Here is an 18,920-nt window from a genome sequence, read left to right on the forward strand (position 1 = left end):
TGGGTAAATATCAAGGATGATTCACTCTCTAATTTTTAAAAGCAAAATTACAGGGCCAAGGATTTAGCTCAGTGGCTCTGCTGCCTGCCTCGCAAGCACAAGGACCCAAGTTCAATCCCCAGTACCAAAATAAAGAGCAAATTACAAACATATATAGTATAGTTATTAAGACATAGGTATATGGCTTCGAGCCAAAAAAAAAATAAAACTTATATTTTATGGTACTGGAGTTTTAAAATTTTAGAAACAGCGGTACATTTGAAAACTGTAGGATAAAGCCTGAGTTGGTAAAAGGGCTGTTGCAATATTTCTGTATTTTATGTAAAAGGTACCTCTCAGCAGACCACGAAACAAACTAAGGATGTATATTATCATCCCTACACCACCCCCTGTGTGTGTGTGTGTGTGTGTGTGTGTGTGTCTCCCTCCTCACTACCATGGGACGAGCAGCTTTCCGGCACTATGAGCCCCATCATGATGTTCTGCTCTCCAAGGAGGCTCAGTGACCATGGACTGAAACCTCTGAAACCATGAGCTAAAATAAACCTCTCTTCGTTGACACTGATTTTCTCAGGGATGTTGTCATGGTGACAGAAATCTGATTAACACATACATTTCAAAACACCTAACAGAAATAAATAAGTATAATCAAATAGGGTTTTTTTTTTTTCAGTTCTAGGGATTGAATCCAGGGCCACATGCATGCTGGGCAGGTGCTATACTCAGCTATAGCCCGAGCCTGATATAACAAGGGCACTGATTGGAAGATTCACTACTACTGTTAACTATTTCAAATGGGCATACAGACGTAACGTGATCTCAAGGATAATCCCATCACATTTCTTTCATAGAAATTGACAATTGAAAAGTTTCTAGAACAATCCAAAGACCTAAAATATCCAAAACAAATTTTAAAAGAATAAATTTGGAAAATTTACATTTCCCAATTTCAAGATTTACTAGGAATTTATGGCCATTAAGACAGCCTGGACTTGCATAAAATCAACAAGTCGGTCAAAGGAACAAAGAACCAAGAAGGTCTCCTACTATTCCAAGTCATATGATTTTCCACGTGGACATCAAAGGAAGCCAATGAAAAAGAAAAAGGGTTTTCAAGGAATGGATATTCATATGGAGCAAATGAACCCTGCCCCTGACTCACACCACACAAAATAATTAATTCAAGATCAATCACTGGACCAAAAGCTAAAGCCACAAAATCTCTAGAAAGCAAATATAGAAAACTTCATGACTTCAGTATGTTTTCTTGAGCCAGATTTTCCTCCGCAAACTACATAAAGCAATGATCTTAACAGGAAAAATACTCAAGAAATAAAACCTCATTAAAGTTAAAAATTTCTGTGCATCAAAATATGTCATTCAGGGCTGGGGATTTAGTTCAGTGGTGCTGCTGCCTGCCTTGCAAGCGCAAGATTCTGAATTTGATCCCTGGTTAAAAAAAAACAACTCTATCTATCGATAGATATATATGATTCATACATAAAATTAACAGATAAGCCAGTCTGGCAGAAAATACTCACATAACTGACAAAGGACTATATCAGAAAATGTATCTCATAACTCCATAATAAAAACACAATTCATTTTTTAAAAAGTTTTGAATGGACAGGTCACAAATAAAAGATATATGACTGGTCCCTAAGCACATGAAAAAAGGTTATCATTTTCAGGGCCAATCCAAGTTAAAACTATGCTGAGCTACTACAAAATACTTATCAGAATAACTTGCATTAAAAATATTAATTACCACCATATGTTGGCAAAGAATGAAACAAATAGGACTCTTTTCTCTGTGGTACTGGAGATTGAACCTAGGACTTCTGCAGTGAAGTACACCCCCATATTTATTATTTACTTTGAAACAGGGTCTTCCTAAGTTGCTCAGGCTGGGCTCAAACTTGCCCAGGAATTCTCCTGCCTTGGGAGAATAAAATGGTCTAACCACATCGCAAACTCAACAGTGCTGTATGAAGCATATACATTAGTCTATGATCCAGACATCCCAGTCCTATCTGCCCGAGAGAAATAAAATCGTATGCCCACCAGCAAAGACTTCTTTCTGCACAGTTTCCTAGCAACTTTAGGCAAAACAGTTAAAGCTACAAAAAGTCCTGGAGTCTATTGTGATGAGCATGGGGCAACAAGCTGTGAGCTATTAATAAAATGGAATCCTGTTCGCTGATAGGAAGAGGAAAGTGTCATTACTCAGCAATGCGGATGAACCTCCAAAACCGTACCGCAAAGAACGTGACTGTGTGGCTTGACTTCATAGCAACTACTACAACTGGCAAATCTAAGCTGTAGTGGAGGTGGTGGTCAAGCTGGGGACGGGTTTTGACTGGAAAGGATCAAAATGGGATTTCGGATATCCTAGAGTCCAGTAGGGATTCCAGCTACCCAGCAAGATACATTTGTCAAAAGCCAAAATTTGTGCATTTTATTGTATGCACATTTTACACCAAAAGAAAAACTATATGCAAACCTCTATGCTGAAATACTTTCAGGGAAGTGTACAGATATTTGCAGTTCACTGAGACATAACAAAATGGACTGATAGATGGGTAGAGGATAGGTATACTGTACGTTTGGTGAAATGATAATTGTAGATTATACAGAGTGGATATGGGTGTCCACTATAAAATTGTTCCAATTTCACTATATATTTGCAAACTTTCACACTGAACTGATACAGAGCAGGCAACACCTGATTCGATTTTGTAATCTTAGAACCTATAATGGGATCTGAGCACATTTGCCCCGTGTATGCTGGATGGATGGATGGGATGGGATGGGTGGATGGATGGATGGTTGGATAGATGGATGGATGGATGGATGAGTAAATGTAAGAATGAACAAACATACTGTAGCTAATATTCAATCAAATCCACACAATAACTGGAGAATAACTGGTGATAACTAGAGAAAACAGATTCAGAGACAGCATAAAGACTGCTGTTAAGCCAAGAATGACAGTACTTCCAAGAACAATGAGTGTCATGCAAGGCTGTGAGCCTTGCTGGTCCTTGTTCCGGGCCACCATTTATCAGCAGTGGCAGATGTCAGCATGGCAAGATGCTCTGGGAACTTTAATGTACACCACAGCCCTGCCTGACCCGTGCCACCTTCCTGTACAACCACAGGCCTCTCCAAGCAGAAGCTCCCACGCCACATCAAATCAGCACTCCCAGTATGAAGTCTGCACTTCCTCCCTTGCCACTGTCCAGGGGCAAAAGTACCCCAGGCAAAAGAGATCGCATGTGTGGGACCTTGGCATGGCATCCATGTCGGGCACTCCCCTCCTCCATCTCACTTACTTTGCATGACAGCCCTGTGCAGAAGACAGGACACGCCCACGTCGTGGTGACACACAGACTCAAAGTGAGGCTCGGCCTGGATCGGTCAGCATCTGTGACCCATCTGCCTGACAGTGGAAGTGCTGCAGTTCACACTGTGCCTGGCCACCTTGCACTCACAATGACCATGCTGGCAAGTACTCCAAGAGAGGAATCCTTGCTGCCCAAAGATACCATGCATAGCCTCGGAAGTCCCTGCACAGCACAGCCGGACTCAGTGTAGGTGGAGTGAGTGTGGCTCCGAGGGAGACCTGGCTTCTATGGGGAGGGCGTGGATTTGCAGTTAAGTATCCAGAGACAAATTAGCTACTTGAAACACTTTTTTGGAAGAGCTCTGGTGGAGGACAAGGCCAGCATGGACTAGGGAGGGTCAAGAACAGAAGTAAAGAACAGCTTTGCTAAGGTCCAGCCAGCAGCTGTGGGCGCACCCACCTCACTCAGCTTGGCTTCCCAAGCAGCAAGCACAGCAAGCATACTGCACATCCCAACGGCATTGGTAACCCCAGCTCTTCTCCCGCCCTCTCCACTGAAAGAGCTTGCCTGCTGCCATCTGGCTGAACAAAGAGGCTTCACTTCCCAGCATTCTCAGCGGGTAGGTGTGGTCATGTGACCAGTTATAGCCAGTGAGAGAGGAGAAATCTGCTGGGGGATTCTGGGGTGGACAGTCACTATAAAGTCACAAAGTGAGTCCTAGTCGGGTGACAGTGTGACACATAGAACCTGGGCAACCTCTTGAAACCATCAGAAACCCTGCATCTGTGGACTGTGGGACTTGGTCACACCTGCAAAAATATATCTATACTCCAGCCAAAAATACATCTTGTACTTCATCTCCAGCACAACACATGACCTGAGCCACCAGCCCACCTGGGTACTTCAGGGGTCTTCTTGCTGCTCCTCGCTTCTGCCCTTGGCACCCCCAGGCTCTGCACAACACTGCAGCCAAAATGATCCTCCACAGCCACAAAAAGAGGTGCTGCTCCTACATCTGAACCCCCTAGGGCCTACCCTTGTCCCTCTGAGAAACAACCAACATGTGCACCGCCTCCAGCAAGATCCGCCACAACCCAGTCTGGGGTGACCCCTCACCCCACATCCCGGCACCCCACTGCATGGAAGCCCCTCAGCACTGCCAAGCACACCCCTTTCCCTGGTCTCTGCACTTGAGCCTTCAAGTTTGCCTGGAACCTGCATGTCACTTCTGTCACTGCCCTCAGGGCTCTGCTTACAGGTCGTCTTACCATTAGGAAAGGGTCTTTCTTGGCAGCAGCTATGGGCCACTCGCGGCTGCTGAGCACTTGATATTGGCCAGTGCTGTGGAGGGGCTGCTGAATCTGTCATTTTATGACTTTAATTAATTAAATTTCAATATTCACATGTGGTTAGTGGAGACCCAACTGGCAGCCCAGCTTTTATAAAACAGCAACTCCCTCCTGCCCCTCCCCACCCAGAACTCCATATACCCCCTTATTGTATTTTTAATATTCACTGATCACTGCCTAGCACACCATAAATGTCCATATTCATCTTTTTGCCAGCTCTTTCCTTTCTAAATGGAAAATGATGGGTGAGAAAAGGCTCTGTGGTGCCTGGTACAAAGTATGCATTCAATTAATAGTCCTAGACTGGATTAATGAATGAGGAAGAAGAAAAAGGAGAGAGGGGTTGTTTGAGTCTATTCAATTTCTTGGGTCAAATGTCTCAATTGAAGCCTGTAAGTTTTGCACACTCTGGGGGAGATATGGGGTTGCTGACACCGCATGCCCCTAGTCACTGAACAGCCCTGGGTTCAAATCCCAGCTTGGAGACCTCTTGTTTGTGTGGCCATGGGTACACTGTCCCTGTTTCCTCTAATTACTAAGGCTCAGTTTTTGCATCTAAGTTATTCTACATGTAAAATGGAAATAACAATAATACTTATTTAAATAGCATAGAAAACCTAGCATTCAAAAGGTTCTCATGAAACTACTTTTTTTTTTTTTTTAGGAAAACTTTTACTTTCTAAAAGCCCCCAGCCTTCTCAATTTTTGTAGACTTTCACCCAAAGTAATCAAAGATCACAAACACGAAACACTAAACACTAAACACTCATGCTGCTGGAAGAGCTACTTTTGCGATCAGTTTGTGGGCTCTTATTTCTACTTTCTTCTTTTAGATTCCCGAGGAAAACCTAGCATTAGCAACTTTAAAATAATTATCACTATCATTCTCCTAAACCAGGGCTGCTGTGGCAATTTAATTTTCAGAATAAAATTACACCAGACCCCAAGGAAACCATCCAGACTTCCTTTCACGTTTCTGATTTGTCAAATTGAAATCTTTCTGTGGACAGGAAATTCACTGTGCCTAGAAACAGACATCAAAACAGACACAAACTGACACACACACTTAAGCCTAGTCTAGACTTTCATACATGAGTGAATGAAAAATAAGATTAATGCTTATATAAAAAACCATATTACAGTGAGAGATACATTGCCAAGAATGATGGAGTGTTTGAAATGAGGAAGATTAATGGCAATGTGTCTTTCACTGAAGTCTTTTTTTTTTTTGGTTTTTGAGACAGGGTCTCACTATGTAGTTGAAACTGACCTGGAACTCACTGTGTAGCCTAGGCTGGTCTCGAACTCACAGCGATCCTCCTACCTCAGACTCCTGAGTGGCTGGGATTACAGGCGTGCACCACCGCGCCAGGCCTAAAATCATTTTTTATATTTAAAAATTCCCCATATTTTTGGTCACATCTCATATTTTGTTGATGAATTTTGTAATAAAATGCACTATTCTTACCTTTCCAAAACTCCCTTTACCAATGGCCCGCAGAATCTGAAAATGGTCAAAGTTGACTGCAAAGGAAAAAGAAAAAAAGAAACAAATCAGTTTGCCAAACCTTGCGTGGCTTCTTAAACCCTTTCAGCTGCATGCCCTCCCACTTCCTCCATGGCTTCCGGTTTAACCTGTGTTACCTTTGCCATTGTAGCCTCCACCCCTAAGAGGTCTGTGTGGTGCTCAGTGCCATCCACTTTCTTCCGGACGGGTGTTTGGGGCACATTGAAAACTTCGCAACGGCACACAGACAAGAGATATGTTTGGTCCCTGAGGAGGGACCAATCAGGTACATAGATTTTTAAATTCTCGCACATGCTGGCCCCTTTCCAGGAAGACCATGGTGCTGTCACACCCAGACTGCAGTTTGTGTGATTCTGTTGCTACCTGGAGGCCCCTTCCTGCCTGCCTGTTTCAGGCCGGGACTGTGCACACTGGAGGATGAGACACTGGGCCCACGCCGTTCCTGCTGTGGCCCTACCCACACCTTCCTAGCTCATCACATCCTGGAGGGCACCCTCCACCCTCCTGCTTCCACACTGCACCGTCCAGCAACCCTGGCCTTGACCCTCCTGGCCATCTGGCTGTCCTCCTTGTCCTGACCATTCTCTACTGCGTGTCTGTCCCCTCCGCACCGCAGATGCACCTGCCCGCTCGGGCAGCTCCTCCCAGCACTAAACGCCAGTCCGCCACCTCTCCGTACCACAGTCTTCCAGCTCCCAACCTGCCACCTTTCTCTTCTCAGAGCTTCAGTCCCTTCTCCAGTTCTCTCGGTCTCTCCTCTCCACAGGCTTCAATCACATGCCAATGACTACCCAAGGTGTCGCTGACCTCTAGGCTGTGCCACCCCGGCGCTCCTCTGTATCCAAGCCACCTCCAATTCACAGATCCAGCGGAACCTGGGATGAGTGGGGGTGACATTCACCCAAACCACGAGCTCGAATCCTGCAGCGCCACCTGGCCTCCTTCCTCCCTCAACCTGATTCTCAGCCATGTACCTGGTGGCTCTATTTTGCCTCTTCCATGTCTCTTCCTTCTGTGTCCCCAAGGCCACCTTGGTCTTGCCCATCTTCTGTCACCTGCCACTCCTGGCCTGGCCTGTGTGTGACAGCAGCACAGCCTTGCTGGTGTTGCTCACTCCCTCACGCACCCATGTTCCCTCAGGAAGGCGAATCCCGCTGCCTCTCCTGCCCCGGCCCTGCACCCATCGCTCCAGCTGGGCTGCTTTCCTGCCTGGAATGGTGGCTCTGCTCCCTGTGCCCCAGTGTGCTTCTCTGAGCCCTGCACTCTAGCTCTGTTCCATCTTCTGTGTCCCCAGAGGCCACTCCCACATCCAGCCCACATCCCAGGCCCCCACTGTGCAATCCCCCAGAGCAGCCAGGCTTTCTTTGTATGAGCCACTCTGAATAGTTTTGCGTGCATTGGTATATTTCACCAAGTTCACTTTTCCCTACCACACTCCAAGCTGCCCAGGTCAAAGGCTGTGTTTATTTTTTGCTGTTGTTCTCTTAGCACCTAGCAGAGTGCTTACTACACAGTATCCAATAAATACTCATTAACCGAAGGGATGATTGAACGCCCAGATCTCCATATTCATAGTGTCACACACCACTCCTGCTACATAACAAGTGTTCGGTAAATATTTCTCAATGGCATTGAATCAGAGCCAGTTTCCAATAACTAGAAAAGACATGTTATTTACAGAGATGAAGTGAATTGATTCGTTCACTCCATAAACAGAGCAGGGATGTGGGGAAGCCGGTGAATACAATTAGCTCCTTATGTATTAAGCTTACGCGACGGAGGATACCGAGGGTAATTGTGCTGAATGGTGTCCCAGTCAAGCCCAAGTCGGAATCCACTGAGCTATCAAATGCCCAGCGTGCTCAGAATACAGAGGTGGGGTTAACAGTTAACCCAGCAAAAGCCTGGTTCTCTGACCTCCAGCTGGCCCATTCCCAGAATCACTTGCTGGGGGAAGAAATTCCTGACTTTGACCTCTCATTCAGTCCCCAAAGGTCAAGGAGAGGAAAAGCCTGTAACCACCAGTGTCCTAGGAAACGATGCTTCTAGGGGCACAAGACAGGTGTCACCCACCCCCAGCTAGCACAGCCCCAGGCCCCAAAGTCCCTGTGCTGCTGCAAGCTGCCCCATCTCCACCCTGCTGTGTCCCCTCCTGGAAGGCCATCCCTCCACACCCCTTATCCTGCAGAAAGCCCTCCTGGGCCCTCCACACACCACAGAGGTGCCTGCTGTCTTGTGAGCAGCCCTCACCCTGAGGAGCGAAGTCCTTCTTGGTAGAGGAAGAGGGAGAGAACAACAGGTACACTGTCCTGCCAGTAGAGCTCTGCAAGTTTCATTCTCCCATATGTAAGAATGCAGAGTCCTCTCCCGAATCAGGGAGTCAGGTCACTGCCTGTGACATGAAGCCTACAGTGGCCAAAACAACCAACCCCTGCTGAGGTGCATTCTACAGGGGAACTAAGTAAGTCAGAGGCATTTCCACCAGGGAGTCAGGTGAGGAGGAGAGAACACAGCCTCCGGCCCCGGGTAGTCACTTGGAAAAATGTGAGCTCAGGCTGGAGCCTCTCCTTCCATTCCAAAGTCAGCCTCTGGAGCATGAGTAACGATACTCACATGCAAACCATAGAGCTCGGCAAGTGATGTGGACGTTACTTGATGGATATCAGTCTTCTCCTCCCCTGGGACTCAAGGGAGACCACTGTCCAGGCCTGTGAGCTTGTCTCTCAGCAAGTAATCCAGAGCCGACCTCCACCCAGTTTCACACCCAAGAATCCCGCAAAGCTCAGATCAAACAGCAGAGAACTGAGTCTGCATTGAGTATGTGTGGGCTATTTTTCTTGTCACTATTCCCTAATCCATGTGCTGTGACAACCATGACACAGCATTCCCATGGTATTCAGCGTAAATCAGCTAGCGATGACTCAGAGCAGGGCAGTGGGGTGGCCTCTTAGGCAAACTACATGGCATGCAAGGGGCCTGAACCTCTTTGGATTTGGGTCTCTTGGGGGAGGGGCCTGGAAAGACACCCAAGAGTCACTGTGCCTCCGTCCAAGTACTAATGATTACTAGTTTTCCCCCCGGAGTCCCACCCTCTCACTCCGGCCCAGAGTGGACCTGTCCACAGACACAGCCTTGCTCTTCAGCCTTGGCTCCTCTGGGACAACACAGATCCCCTTCACATCCACATCCAGAGCTGAGCTGGGGCCGGAGTGAGAAGCAGCTCCTGGCCGGTGTCCACTGTGGCTGGCAGGGCAGGGCCGGGCCTGAGGAGCGGGGCAGACGGCTTCTGCTCTCCTCAATGTGCCCAGGGCGACGCGCTGCCGGGTGCAGAGCAGATGGTTATGCCGCACCGAGCTGCGACTGCTCCTGTCAGCCTCATTACAAATGCTTCTATTTTGCAGTTGATACATGTGTTTAATAAAGCCCTCCAGCCTTTTCGCTCTCACTCCACCCTCTTCTCAGCAGAAACTGAACTATCAGCAGTCGAGGATCATATGCCTAATCATACAGGAAAATATCAGACAGCAACACTCCAGGGACAGAAGCTGATCTGGGTGCCAGTGGAAATGTGGAGTCCGTGATAAGAAAAGCATCAAGCACGAGTTTCAGAGAGAGGATAAGAATGAAGCTGTTGATTCCTAGAAAGCAAAATCTTGTAAACACACCTTCCTGTGCACCTCGCAGGTCCTGAGGAATCGCCACCAACAATGAGGGGCTGAACACACAGAGGAGGACCCAGCAAACTGCAAAGAGGAGCAGTGATCCAAACCATGGAAGCCTCTGGGCATGGGGCTGGGACAGGTCACCGGGCAGCTCACCTAGAGGGAGTGAGACCACCCCACATGGAGGGTCCAGGAAGGGGACGGGGAGGCAGAGTCAGGGACATGGTGACATTGGCGGTTGAGAGGCACGGAGTGAAGGGAGGGGATGGAAATTCCTTATGGAGCCAGGTGGGGAATGAGAGATGGAGGTGCTGCCAGGACAGCAGGAGAGAGGACAGCCAGGCAGAGGAGCCCTCGACAGAGCCAGAGCCCAGACACGTCCATGTGGCCCAGTGACTCAAGAAAGGTCTCCCGGGATCAGCCTGCCCAGCATCCTCCCTGCAGCCCTGCCTGGTCCTGCATGTCCCCAGGACTATCACCATCACCCACTGCCGAGGGGCCCCTGTGGCTCTCCTGCAACCCAGCTCCTCCACCTGAACCTCAGGATTCCTACGTCTAACCTTGAGCACAGGTGAGCAGAGACCTGTTGTCCCCACACCTGTTCCCCACTCAGAGCCTCCGACTGGTTTTCATGGCCACCCAAGAAAATATCACAAATATAGCAGCTTAAAACACACACTTACTAACCAGCTCCTTGTCCTGGAGGCCAGAACTCTGAGCAGGATTGGGGGTTCTCTTCCTAGAGCAGTGATGGAGAATCTCTCAGAGCTTTCAATGATACAAATATCCCGCCGTCCATAGGTTCATCACCACAGTGTCCACCAGGCTGCCCATTGGAGAAGAACCTGCTTCCTGGCTCTTTGGGGTTATTGCAGAACGCAGCTCCCCCTGGGCTTTTTGCTGGCCATGAGTGGATAGTTTTCTCAGCATCTAGAGGGTTCTTTAGCAATGGGGCAAGCAGACCTCCTGCTGCTTCAAGCCTCCCTCACCCCTCTGCTCTTAGAAGCATCTCATGATCAGGTTAAGTCCACCTGAGAACCTCCTCTTTCCAGTAGAATGAACCATAGCCCTGGGAGCAACATTTGAGGGCAGTTTACAGCCACCTGTAAATTGGGTCCCATAAATGATGAATTAGTTGTTAGGATCTGCTAGAGTAGAGACATACTTTTTTTTTTTTTGGTGTTGCTACTGGATTGAACCCAGGGCCTTCCCACTAAGCCACATCTCCAGCTCTTTTTATTTTTTATTTTGAGACAAGTTCTCACTAAATTGCCATTTTGCCCAGAATGGACTCAAATTCGCAACACTCCTGCCTCAGCTTCCCAGTGGGCTGACATTACAGCTGTGCACCACCACACCTGGCTCGACACACGCTCTTGTTCCTTCACTAACACAGCCTGGTACGCGGAGATGAGAAGCCTCAATGAAACCTTTTACTTCTTTGGCTTCCAGTGTCCCTCTAGGGTTACAAGTTCTGTTTGTCTTTCCTTCCTGACCACCAACCAGACCAGGCTGTGGCAGCTCGGGTCTGGTGCGTGAGCAGATGTGGCAGCGGTAAACACGGTGTCATAGTCACTTTCTCGTCGCCGAGGCACAATAGCCCCCCGCCACACTCACAACTTCCAGGAGCGCTGGTTTATTTGGGCTCACATTTCAATCACGAGTCAGCCAGCTCCAAGGCGGGGCAGCATGGCAGAGGAGTGTCACAGAGGAGAGCTGCTTTTGGCACAGTGGACAGGAAGCCCAGAGAGAAGGGGGGAACCAAGGAGAGAAACCCTCCTGGCCACAGTGAGCCCCTCTTCCCACCAGACCCCACCTCCTCACCGCAAGTCAGCCGTATGCCCCTGTCACCCGTCATCCCCCAAGGGTCCTGTCCACGATCACCTGTGGCTTCAGGGGACAGGAGACAGCAGCCATGACACACAGGGATAGAGAAGCACTGGGGTGTCCTGGATCTGCAGGAGCCTCTGGGCCCGCAGAGCTGGGGAAACACTGATGGTTTCAGGGGACAGCAGAGAGCAGCACACAGGTCCTTCTAAGTGCAGGGAAATCCCAGATCGCTCAAGCATGCGGGAATCTGGATTGGACAAAGGCTTGTGGACTTCTCTGTGAGAAAGCCTAACAGCAACTTGGAGAACTGTGTTTGGTTTTACAAGCTGACAGGTGCAGGACAGCCCCCTGGTTTGCAAACTGCGGAAGGGGGATGATGACACTTTGGCAGCACAGGATAAGAGGACCTTTCCTGAGTAGATGACAAGGGGGATGGGCCTCAACGCTCTTATCCTCTGAAACAGATTACAGGTGCACTGCGGTAATCAAATGAGGTCACTGCGAAGAGGCTTCAGTGGGTGCACACGGAGTGATTAATAAAGGGCAGTTGGGAGTGAAGACAAAGGCAAAATGGCTGGTGAGGAAGAGGAGGAGGAGGAGGAGGAGGAGGAGGAGGATGGTGATCATAATGGCTGTTATGGGCTGAACTGTGTCCCCCCAAATATCTGCACGGAATACTAATACTCAGTGCCTGAAATGTGACTACAAACGCAGATGGGGCCCATAACGAGGCTATTAAGGATAAATGGAGTCACTGGGGTGGGGGTTCATCCAAACACACCTGGTGTCCTTATAAAGAGAGATTACAAGGGGAAAAAAATGAGAACCAAGACCTGTCATGTAAAGGTACAAGATCCCAGTAATGAATCACGGAATACTAATACTCAGTGCCTGAAATGTGACTACAAACGCAGATGGGGCCCATAACGAGGCTATTAAGGATAAATGGAGTCACTGGGGTGGGGGTTCATCCAAACACACCTGGTGTCCTTATAAAGAGAGATTACAAGGGGAAAAAAATGAGAACCAAGACCTGTCATGTAAAGGTACAAGATCCCAGTAATGAATGTAATGAATAAGTATACCTAGAATGTAGCAATAAACTCAATTTAAAAAAAAAAAAGAGGAGATGAAGACATGGAAAAACACAGAGGGACCAGCATGAGGGGACACAGGGAGAAGATGCCTGTGTAGATGCTAAGAAAAGAGCCAAGGAAAAACCGGACCTGCTCCACACCCTGGCCTTAGACTTCCAGTCTCCAGAGCCCTGAACGATAAACATGTGTTGTAGAAGCCCTGGTTGTTATGTGCTCTATTATGGCAGCCCTGGATGTGAATAGAACATCGACCGTGCTGCTGACAAAGAGCTGTCATCGGGACCTTGGGTTACAGAGGAAACTCCCCATCCAATAACTGTTCATCTCACTGTGGCAATCCTTTTGCCATGGCTGGGACAGAAGAGTCCACACCTGCAATTTAAAGGAGGAGGGGCTTATTCTGAATCAACCTTTTAGAGAATTCAGGCCATGGTTGGCAAGGCTCCAAGGCAGAAAAGGCATGGAGGAAGGGTCTGGCGGAGGAAATCTGCTCACCTCATGGCATCCAGGGAAGAGAGACAGAGAGAGAGAGAGAGAGAGAGAGAGAGGAGGGAAGAGAGAGGGAAAGGAGAGAGGGGCAGGGAGAGAGAGAGAAAGTGAGAGAGTCAGAGAGAGAGAAATGGGCACAAGAACACATCTTTCCAAGTCATGTCCTCCAACCTGGTCCACCTCTTCACAGCATGTTCATCTATGAACTCATCAGTGGGTGAACCTACCCAAAAGATGGCTTCTCCATGATCCAATCACCTCCTGAAAGCCCCACCTCTGAACACATGAGACTTGGGGGAGACATTTTAGATCGAACCATAACACCTACTGCAATGCGGTCCAAGGAAGGTGAGTGAGGGGCAAGAGCAGCTCAGGGACACACGGCACAGAGGCAAGTGTGGGAAGGTGCAACTGGAGCCAGGGTAGGAGTGGAGACAGAGAAGATGACAGAAGCCCACAGGATGCAAATCAGCAAGAGCACTGGCTGTGTCCCATGACCCCCACTCCGCTCATGGGGGCCACAAGGAACCTGGGAGGAAGAGGGACAACTTGTGGGGAAGAGAGTAAGTTTGATTTGGGATCTACTGGGTTTGAGCTGTCTGAGGGCCTTAAGGAAGCAGGGAAAAGGAGCTGGAATCTGGACTCTTGGCAGCAGGGGAAGAGAGGAGCTGGTCCAGGCAGACCGTGGGGAAACCAGGCTGAGGATGAAGCCTGAGCTAAGAGCTGGCAGCAGCAGAGAAGGGCCAGGAGGAAGAAAAAGAGGAGGGGTTCAGAGAGGAGGGGAGAGCCAGGAGAATGCCATGAACCCCAGGGCAGGAGAGCAGTAAGGGAGAGGTCCAACACACAGACACAGACTGTGCAGCACCCTGAAGGAGCCAGGGCCTACACGTAGTCGGCCTCTTAGGGATGGTAAGTAGACAGCAAGAGAGATGGGTGGATGGATGGGTGGGTGGGTGAGTACACAGTCACTCCCACAGTACTGGGGAGGTTTCTCCTGCTGCTCTCCCCCAACTGACAGAGGTCTTCCAATGGGCCTCAGCTTCTTATTCTCAGTTCTCGTGTCCCCCCCCACTGCCAGTGGCTGTCAAGTGGAGTTCAGAACAGGTGTCTTCGGTGGGTGACCCGCCTTTGTCTGCCTATCACTGGGGACAGAAGTCTTTAGTCCTGGCAGGGAGACTGAACACAGACTTCGGTGCAAGGCAGGCCCAGGCCCTCCACCCCCGTGACCCAGGGTCTTATTGCCACGTCTGCAAAATGGAAAATAAGATCACTTCTTGTAGCTGTTAGGGTGGAGTGTCAGCTTGATTGGCTTTGGGATCCTCCAGGTGAATGGCAGAGCACACCTCCAGGTGTGTCAAAGTGGGTCAGGGAGGTGTGACTCTGGGTTCTCCATCTGGTCCCTGGCCCCATTTTCTCTGCTGTTTGCCTGCTCTATTCCCCAGCCACCATGCACTAAGCATCTGTTCTGCCACATTCTTATGTCACACCCTTCTGCCACGATGTCCCTGCCTTAGAGCCAGAGGACCATGGACTGCACTGTCTGAAACTGAGTCAAATAAACCTCTCTTCCTCTTAGTCGTGGGTGTCTCTGTGACAGGAAAACGACTAATACACTCACCTTCAAAAGCCATTGTGGGAATCACAGCAGCTACATGACAGAGCGGTGGTAGGGTCAATTCCCTCGATACAGATAGAGTGCTTAGGACAGGAGGGACGTGGCAATGCACACCTGTAACCCCAGCCTCACAAGTTCAAGCCTACCTGACAGTACAGCAATTTAGTGAGACTCTCTCAAAATTTTAAAAAATGAAAAAGGTCATGAGATAGTGCTCAATAAAGAGGCATTTTCAATTCCCAGTTCAGTCCTCGGTTCCAAAAAAGAAAAATACTTAAGAACAGATTCTGGTGTCCGGTAGGTTGTCGATCACTAACATCTGTCATTTTGTTGTTTTATCTTTGACAGGAAATCTCAGAAATTCTCATAATTTCACACATTGTCTCTAAACATTATATTTGTTCATTCAACAAGGGACTGCTTGCACACTGAGCCCTGGATGTCTATGTGCAATTATACAATGACTGGATGTTGAAAGAAATGCATATTCAAGAGAGAAAATTTATTAAAATCGTAAGGAAATAATGAAATCTATGCAAAATACAGCAACTTTTGGAGCTCTATCACATTATCTTCAGAACATAAAGACATTATTTCCAACTTGGCTTGCTTACATATGACGTCAATTCCTCCTATTTATGAGCTCAGTGCATCCTTTCAGAACCAAAGACACTCTTATTTAACTTATTTTAAAAAGTCTTTTCAAACAGAATTTTATAGTCATAACACAAATCCCTGAGCATATGCTCGAGCTTTATCATATTCTTGGAAAGAGAAAAACCTTGAGAACAGAAGTCTGGGGGAAAAAAACTTGCAATATGAGAGAAAACAAATGAACGAAAGCTTCCTGGAATTCCCCTACCTCCCACTAGTTTTCATGAAGTTGTTTTAAAAACCCATTTCCCTGTTCTTCCATGTGGAGATGGAAAATGATTTGACCTGGCAGTGAAATGTTCCCAGCGCCCAGTGGTGAGACGTGGTCTTACTCTGTCCTGGAGCACACAGGTCTATGGAAATGATGCTGAGTTGCCAGCCTTGCTAAACTCTGGGTCTGCCCACTATGGAACCCCACAATGTCTCAACAACAAGGGGGACCAGGCTCTGGGAAATTACCTCATTTGCTTTTGGACTAAACAGACAAGTGCAGGTTATATAATTGGACATGCAAAAAGCAGTGCAATAAAAATTGCGATGAATATTCAAACTTTTTTCAAAATGTATTACAGTAAAAGCCACATTATCATTGATCTCCTTCAAAATACTCCCCCTGGCTTCAAACATGATTATACCACCTTCTTGACACTTTCTGAAACAATTCTGGAAGTCCTCTTTCCTGAGAGTCTTTGAGTGCACTGTTCAGTCCAAAGAGATTCAAGATGTTTCCCTTTCATGGTCATTTTGACTTTGGGAAAGAGCCAGAAGTCACACGCTGCCAGATCCAGTGAATAAGGTGGATAAGGACACATGGTCATGGTCTTATGAGCTGCCCAACTATTGTATAGCACTTTACAGCAGGATTCACTGGATTTTTTAAATCACAATTTGTAAAGACACTCACAAAAGAAGGCTTCTAGAACTGCTTCAGAAAGTAGCAAGAATGATGCACTGAGTATGTGTTGAAAGGAAGGGGAGTATTGTGATGGGGGATAAACAGTAATGTGTCTTTTGCTGTATAATTTTTAAAATTTAATCATTTATTGTACACTTTTATCACTTTTCCTACATGGTCCCTGGCTCCTTCCTCTCAGGTGCTGCATCCTTGCTCTACATCCCAGCTGCCATGAACTAAGCAGCTTTGCTCTAGCACATTTTTCCCCTGTGATGTTCCTGCCTTAGAGCCAGAAACGTGGACTGCAACCCCTGGTGCTGTAAGCCAAAGTAAACCTCTCCTCCTTTTTAAGTGGTAGGTGTCAGGCATTTTGTCCCAGGAATGGGAAAGCTGATCGATACAACAGCAGATAAGAAGATTTGATCAGTATTCAGAAACCTCCAAAATGGCAAGATGGCTTAACTGATAAATTCTACCAAACTATTGAAGAATGGCTATCCATCTTTCTCAAACTTTTGCAAAAAAACAAAGAAAGAATACTTTCAATTTTGTTTTAAGAGCCTCACATTACCCTGACACCAAACACAGACAAGGATACTACAAGGAAAGAAAAATATAGGCCAATATCCTTCAAGAATATAATCATAAAATCCTCAAGAGATAATAAGCCAAATTCAGCAGCACACCAAAAAGATCATGCAACACACTTAAGTGGAATTTACCCCTGAGACATGAAGATGTTCAATGCATGCAAATAAGCACACATCATTTATCACATTAGCAGATGAAAGATAAAATCATATGATCATCCCAATAGAGGCAGAAAAAGTACTTGACAAAATTCAATATTGCATCACATTATGATTTGGATATACATCTTCCAAAGGCTCATTGTATTGAAGTTCTGGTTGCTAATGGGCTTTGGAGAGGCAACTGGATGTGGCCACTCTTACTTCATCAATGGATTAATCTATTGATGAGATCAAAGTTTGATGGCATTGTTGGGAGGTAATGGGTGACATGGGATGTGGGGCCTCATTAAAGGGAGTGTATCATAGAGGTGTTAACTTTGGGACTATACCTGATAGCTAGCTTCTGCCCGCCTGGGTCTCCTCCTTTCTCTCTGCTTTCTGGCTGCCATGAGGTGAACAGATTTCTTCCACCATGCCCTTCCAACATGATGTTTCTGCTTACCACAGACCTAAAATCAAGAGCTGCAAACTATGGACTGAATCCTCTAAACCTGTGAGTCAAAATAGATTCTTCTTTTTGAAGTTCTTTTTCTAAAGATTTTGGTCACAGCAATGAAAAGTTGACTGAAAGACTTCATTATAAAACTTCCCAGGAAAAACGCAGCTCAATATAATATCTGAGGAGACCAGGGCAAATTCGCAGTCAACAGTGAAAGGCTGAAAACTTTTCCTGTAAGATGAAGAACAAGAGAAGAATGCTCATTCTACTGTTATTCAACACACTTGAGGTCCCAGCCACAGAAATTATGCAGGAAAAAGACATAAAAAGCATTCAAATTTAAAAGGAAGAAGTTCAGTTGTCTCCGTTTGTAGATGACCTATCAAGTATAGATTCTTAAATCCCAAAGACACCACCAAAGAAAGTTGAAAGTAATAAATGATTCATAAAATTTGCAGAATATAAAAGCAACACAAAACTGGTTGATTTTTACACACTAAAAATGAACTCTCTGAAAAAGAAATTAAGAAAACAATCTTATTTATAACAGCATTAAAAAGAATGAAATACTCGGGAATAAATTTAAACAAGGATCTGAGAAATCTGTGCATTGAAAATCTGTGACACTGATGGAGAAAACCTGAAGGCACAAATAGATGTAAATATATTTTCATGAATCTAGTGAATTGATATTGTTAAAAGTCTACAGAATCAATGCAATCTCTATCAAAATTCTTATGGAATTTTTTTGTAGAAATAGAAAATCAATCCCAAAATTCACACAGAGTGACAAAATACTCTGACGAGTTCTAGCAATCTGGAGTAAAATGAACAAATCTGGAGATAGTCACAAAACTGGAGATACTTGAAATTAGACTACTGAGCTATCATCATCAAAACAGCATGACAGTGGCATAAAACAGATCAATGCAACAGAATAGAGAGCCCAGAATTTAATCCACACAGTTAGAATCAATCAACTTTTGACAAAGGTGGTAAGGTCAAACAGAGGGAAAAAAACAGTCAAGTGTTGGGAAAACTGGATGTCCGCATGCAAAGAAAAAAAAAATTAAATCAGACCCTTTTCTTACATTGTGATAGCTAACTGATTGTGTGGACTTGAATAAGAAATGCCCAACTAAATTGAATAGGCATAGTTCTGGGTGTGGCTGAAGACAGAAGACTCATCCTGGGTCTAATCGGCACCAAGCAATAGGCTTGTAGCCTAAATGGAATAAAAGGAGAACAAGGAAGGCTCACTTC

At 46.5% G+C, this 18,920-nt stretch overlaps 1 protein-coding gene across 1 annotated transcript in view; it reads right to left on the minus strand.

Moving 5' to 3' along the window:
* The window catches only part of Stk32b (serine/threonine kinase 32B), a 248,074-nt gene extending 240,552 nt beyond the window's left edge, over positions 1-7,522 (minus strand). Inside the window, exons 1-2 of the mRNA XM_010641811.3 lie at positions 7,351-7,522; positions 6,165-6,220 (exon numbers count right to left, since the gene is read on the minus strand). Of these exons, the coding sequence (XP_010640113.1) occupies positions 6,165-6,220; positions 7,351-7,354 (60 nt within the window). The 5' untranslated portion in view covers positions 7,355-7,522. The remainder of the gene's footprint in view (positions 1-6,164; positions 6,221-7,350) is intronic.
* Between the last annotated feature and the right edge of the window lie 11,398 nt (positions 7,523-18,920).

This window comes from Fukomys damarensis, unplaced genomic scaffold, assembly GCF_012274545.1.
Source record: "Fukomys damarensis isolate Sample0158 unplaced genomic scaffold, DMR_v1.0_HiC HiC_scaffold_35, whole genome shotgun sequence".
NCBI lineage: Eukaryota > Metazoa > Chordata > Mammalia > Rodentia > Bathyergidae > Fukomys > Fukomys damarensis.